At 51.0% G+C, this 4168-nt stretch overlaps 1 protein-coding gene across 1 annotated transcript; it reads left to right on the top strand.

The window, feature by feature from the left end:
• On the top strand, nucleotides 1-3783 carry Klk7 (kallikrein related peptidase 7). Its single transcript, XM_052194216.1, has 5 exons — nucleotides 1-67; nucleotides 455-596; nucleotides 999-1246; nucleotides 1435-1571; nucleotides 3628-3783. The coding sequence occupies exons 1-5, from the start codon at nucleotides 1-3 to the stop codon at nucleotides 3781-3783; spliced, it is 750 nt and encodes a 249-aa protein (XP_052050176.1).
• The last annotated feature ends 385 nt before the right edge of the window (nucleotides 3784-4168 follow it).

Here is a 4168-nt window from a genome sequence, read left to right as displayed (position 1 = left end):
ATGGGAGTCTGGCCCCTTTCCCTGATAACTGTGCTGCTGTCTTTAGCCCTGGAAACTGCTGGACAAGGTGAGGGTTTGCTCAGTGTCCCCAACACCCTGAGTCTGAATCCCCTCTCCTAGACAGCTCCCTCCAGGGGGCCTGACCCTGTGACTCTGTGGTCCTGTGCTGTTTTTTCTTCTATCCTCAATCCAACAGACTCCCTGGGAGCCTCTGCAGGCTCCAGCAGTCTGCGGCTGGCATGGGGGTTTTCTGGGTGGTCCCCAGTCTCTCTCTCTCTCTCTCTCTCTCTCTCTCTCTCTCTCTCTCTCTCTCTCTCTCTCTCTCTAACCCACCCTCCCATCCTCTGCATGATCCTCCATCCCGTCCTCTGCCTTTTCTCCCGAGCCTTACAGACTCATCTCTGACTATAAATCCCTGTTTCCTGTCCCGGTCTCCTCCCTGTGCTGGATAAAGGAGAAAGAATTATAGATGGCTACAAGTGTGAAGAAGGCTCGCACCCCTGGCAGGTGGCTCTGCTCAGAGGCGACCAGCTTCACTGTGGAGGCGTGCTGGTGGACGAACGCTGGGTGCTCACAGCAGCCCACTGCAAAATGGGGTAGGTTCTGCAAGGGCAGGCAGGGTAAGTCTCTGGGTCTCTGTCTCTGTCCTCACCCTCCCCTCTCTTTTTGTTCTGTGTTCCTCTCTGAGTGTATTTCTGCCCCCTTTCTCTGGCTCCCTAGTTTTTCCTCTGTGTTCTTCTCTTCTTCTCTGTGGGCTTCTGACCAGGCTCTTCCTCTTAATTTCCTTCCCTCCTTCCCTCCCTCCCCACTTTCCCTCCCTCCCCCTTCTTCCTCCCTCCCTTATTCCCTCCATCCCTCCCCCATCTCCTTACCTTTCCCTTCTTCCTCCTTCCCTCCCTCCCTCCCTCCCCCTTCTTCCTCCCTCCCTCCCTCCCTCCCTCCCTCCCTCCCTCCCTCCCTCCCTCCCTCCATTTCTGAGTGTCATTTCCTTCTCCTAGTCAGTACCAAGTACATCTGGGCAGTGATAAAATAGCGGATCAGAGCGCCCAGAACATCAAGGCCACAAGGTCATTCCGACACCCCGGCTACTCCACAAAGACCCACGTCAATGACATCATGCTTGTGAAGTTGGATAAGCCAGCCAAGATGTCATCCAAAGTGCAGAAAGTCACGATTACTGCACACTGTGAACCCCCAGGGACATCGTGCACCGTCTCTGGATGGGGCACCACCACCAGCCCAGACGGTGAGATTGCCTCAGTGTGGCTTCCAGCACAACCCCCCTCCCTCACACCAAGAGTTCAGACCCCGGGCCCTCCTCCCTCAATCCCAGAAATCCAGACCCCAGCCCTCTTCCCTCGGATCCCTGATCTCCACCTGGTCCCTCAGCCGCACACCCGACCCAGTCCCTCACGGAGGCCCTCCTTCCCACAGTGACCTTTCCCTCGGACCTTATGTGCTCGGATGTGAAGCTCATCTCCTCCAAGGAGTGCAAGAAGGTGTACAAGGACCTGCTGGGGAAAACCATGCTGTGCGCTGGCATTCCTGACTCTAAGACCAACACGTGCAATGTGAGCCTTCACCGCCCCTCCCTGCTCTCTCCCATCCAGGCCCACTCTGTCCACATCAGCTCAGAGCTCCTGTCCCAGCCTGTCCTGGTTATGGCCCAGATCCTACTTAGCTCTCTCACTTTCTGTTGGTCAACAACTGCGATTCACATGTGGACCACACTAGCCAGAGGCCAGTAGCTTGGTGGGGCTGGGAAAGATGGAGACAGAGATGTAGGATTGAGTGAGCCTCCTGCCTCCAGCCCAAACTTTGCAGAAGCTTCAAAACTCCATGACTGGTATTATTTCATTTTTGCACTTTTCAGACAGTATTCCTCTTTGGTCCAGGCTGGTCTGAACCTCACTCTGTAACTCAGGTTAGCCCGAAATAACCAAGGCTAACCTAGAACTAAGTAGCCAAGGCTGTCCTCAAATTCCCGGGAATACACACGCCTCAGCCTCCCAAGTGCGGAGCAGTATACTGGACTGAACATTCCTTGTTAAATATTCTTTCTTTCTTTCTTTCTTTCTTTCTTTCTTTCTTTCTTTCTTTCTTTCTTTCTTTCTTTCTTTCTTTCTTTCCTTCCTTCCTTCCTTCCTTCCTTCCTTCCTTCCTTCTTTCTTTCTTTCTTTCTTTCTTTCTTCTTTTTTTTTTGAGACAGAGTTTCTCTGTGTAGCCCTGGTTGTCCTAGAACTCACTCTGTAGACCAGGCTGGCCTTGAACTCAGAAATCTGCCTGCCTCTGCCTCCCAAGTGCTGGGATTAAAGGCGTGCACCACCACTGCCCGTTAAATTTTGCTTCTAAGATTTACTTAAAATGTTTTCATGTGTGTGAATGTCTTGCCTGAGTGTATGGAGGTGTGCTGTATGTGTGTCTGGTACTCAAAGGGGCCAGAAAGGGGCACCAGATGCTCTAGAACTGAAGTTAAAAGTGCTTGGGAGCTACAGTGTGGGTGCTGGGAACTAGACCTGAGTCCTCTCCAAGAACAGGCAGTGCTCTTGACTGAGCCATCTCTCTAGGCCCCTGTTTTGTTTTTGAGACAAGGCCGTGTAGCCGTGTCTGGTCTTGAACTTGCTCTGTAGCTGAGGTGGGATTTGAATGCCTGGTTTTTCTGTCTCCGCCTCTGGAGTGCTGGTATCCAGTTGCCTCTGATTTTTCACGCATTTGTTTATGAGAACTCCTGACATTTTCTGCCTGCTCCAGACACCTGACCCCACATGGTCTTGGTCTGGGGCAAGATTGGATCTCTCTCCATTCTCCTCTGTGCTCTTTCTTCACAGCTTGTCAGGAGTCTCTGCCTTTGAACAACACATCCCCGCCTCTTTCTTTTTATTCCTAATTTTATTTTATCCTTTGCCTTTTTGCTGTCTCCCTGTCCTGGGCTGGCTTCTGTCTCTGTCTCCCTCTCCCCCTCCCCTTTTGCTACCTCCAATCTCCCAAGTCTTCTCTCCTTCCCCTTTCTCTCTCTCTTCTTCTCCTTCTCTCTTATTTTCTTGTCTCCTTTTCTCTCTTCTTTCTTCTTCTCCTCCATCCTTCCTCCCATCCCTCCTCCTGCCCCTCTCTAACTTCTCTCTCTTCTTCATCTTCCTCCTTCTCCCCTCCCTCCACTCCCTTTCTCCCTGACCTCCTCACCTCTCAGGACAGACGCTATGCTGTGTGTTGAAGAACTGATTGGTGGGAGACACATTTCTGTCCCTGGGAACTAGGAAATCCCCTCTCCCTTGGCTAGAGTCAGCTTTCTGACAGCCCAAGGGAATACCTACCCAGTCTCTAGAGAAGGCTCTCCTTCTCACCAGCCTTAATCAATAGACTTTATCAGTAAGGAAATTATATGTAAATGCCCAGGAGTCCCACCCTTTCCTGCCAAGAAGCTTTAGTGATGAGCTCAGGTCATCAACTTGACAGTATGTATTCCAACTTTCCCATTGGTTTTCCAAATCTATGCTCCTTAGCTAGGGTGGAAGTCAATTCAGACTGTCAGGACAAAGACTAAACTAGGCATCCTCTAGTCTGATGGTGACTTATGAGTCACAGAGCTTTCCTCTGAAGCCAAAACTAACCTCCTCTGCTCCCCCACAGGGTGACTCGGGGGGACCCTTGGTGTGCAATGGCTCCCTTCAAGGTCTGGTATCCTGGGGAACCTACCCTTGTGGCCAGCCCAATGACCCAGGCGTCTACACTCAAGTCTGCAAGTACAAACGGTGGATGGATGAGACCATGAAAACCTATGGCTAACGTGCCAGGAGCCAAGCCCCGAGCCTTCAAGATGGCGCTCATGAAGTAAGGACATTGTGGCAACCCTGGAAAGTCCTGTCTGGATTCACCTTTCCTCCTGGACATAGCCCAACTCCAACACGATGTTACGTTTATAAAACAATTAGCACCCCAGAGACCTAAAATCAAATCAAAACAAGAGATTAAGAAGCCGGAGGGCTGTGGAAGATGCCAGAAGGCTAAAGCTTTCCAGTGCAAGAACCAGGGGACTCCTACGACTTTACTGGAAAGTGCCTGGTAACGGCGAGACCTGCATGCACTGCCTTTGAATCAGGCCATCCGTTTCTAAAGAGTTCTAAAAAAAAAAAAAAAAAAAAAAAAAAGAACCAAGTTTGGATTCATTACA

The sequence above is a fragment of the Apodemus sylvaticus genome, chromosome 1, assembly GCF_947179515.1.
Source record: "Apodemus sylvaticus chromosome 1, mApoSyl1.1, whole genome shotgun sequence".
Classification (NCBI taxonomy): Eukaryota; Metazoa; Chordata; class Mammalia; order Rodentia; family Muridae; genus Apodemus; species Apodemus sylvaticus.
Note: the sequence above shows the minus strand (reverse complement) of the source record. Positions and strands in the feature narration are given on the sequence as shown.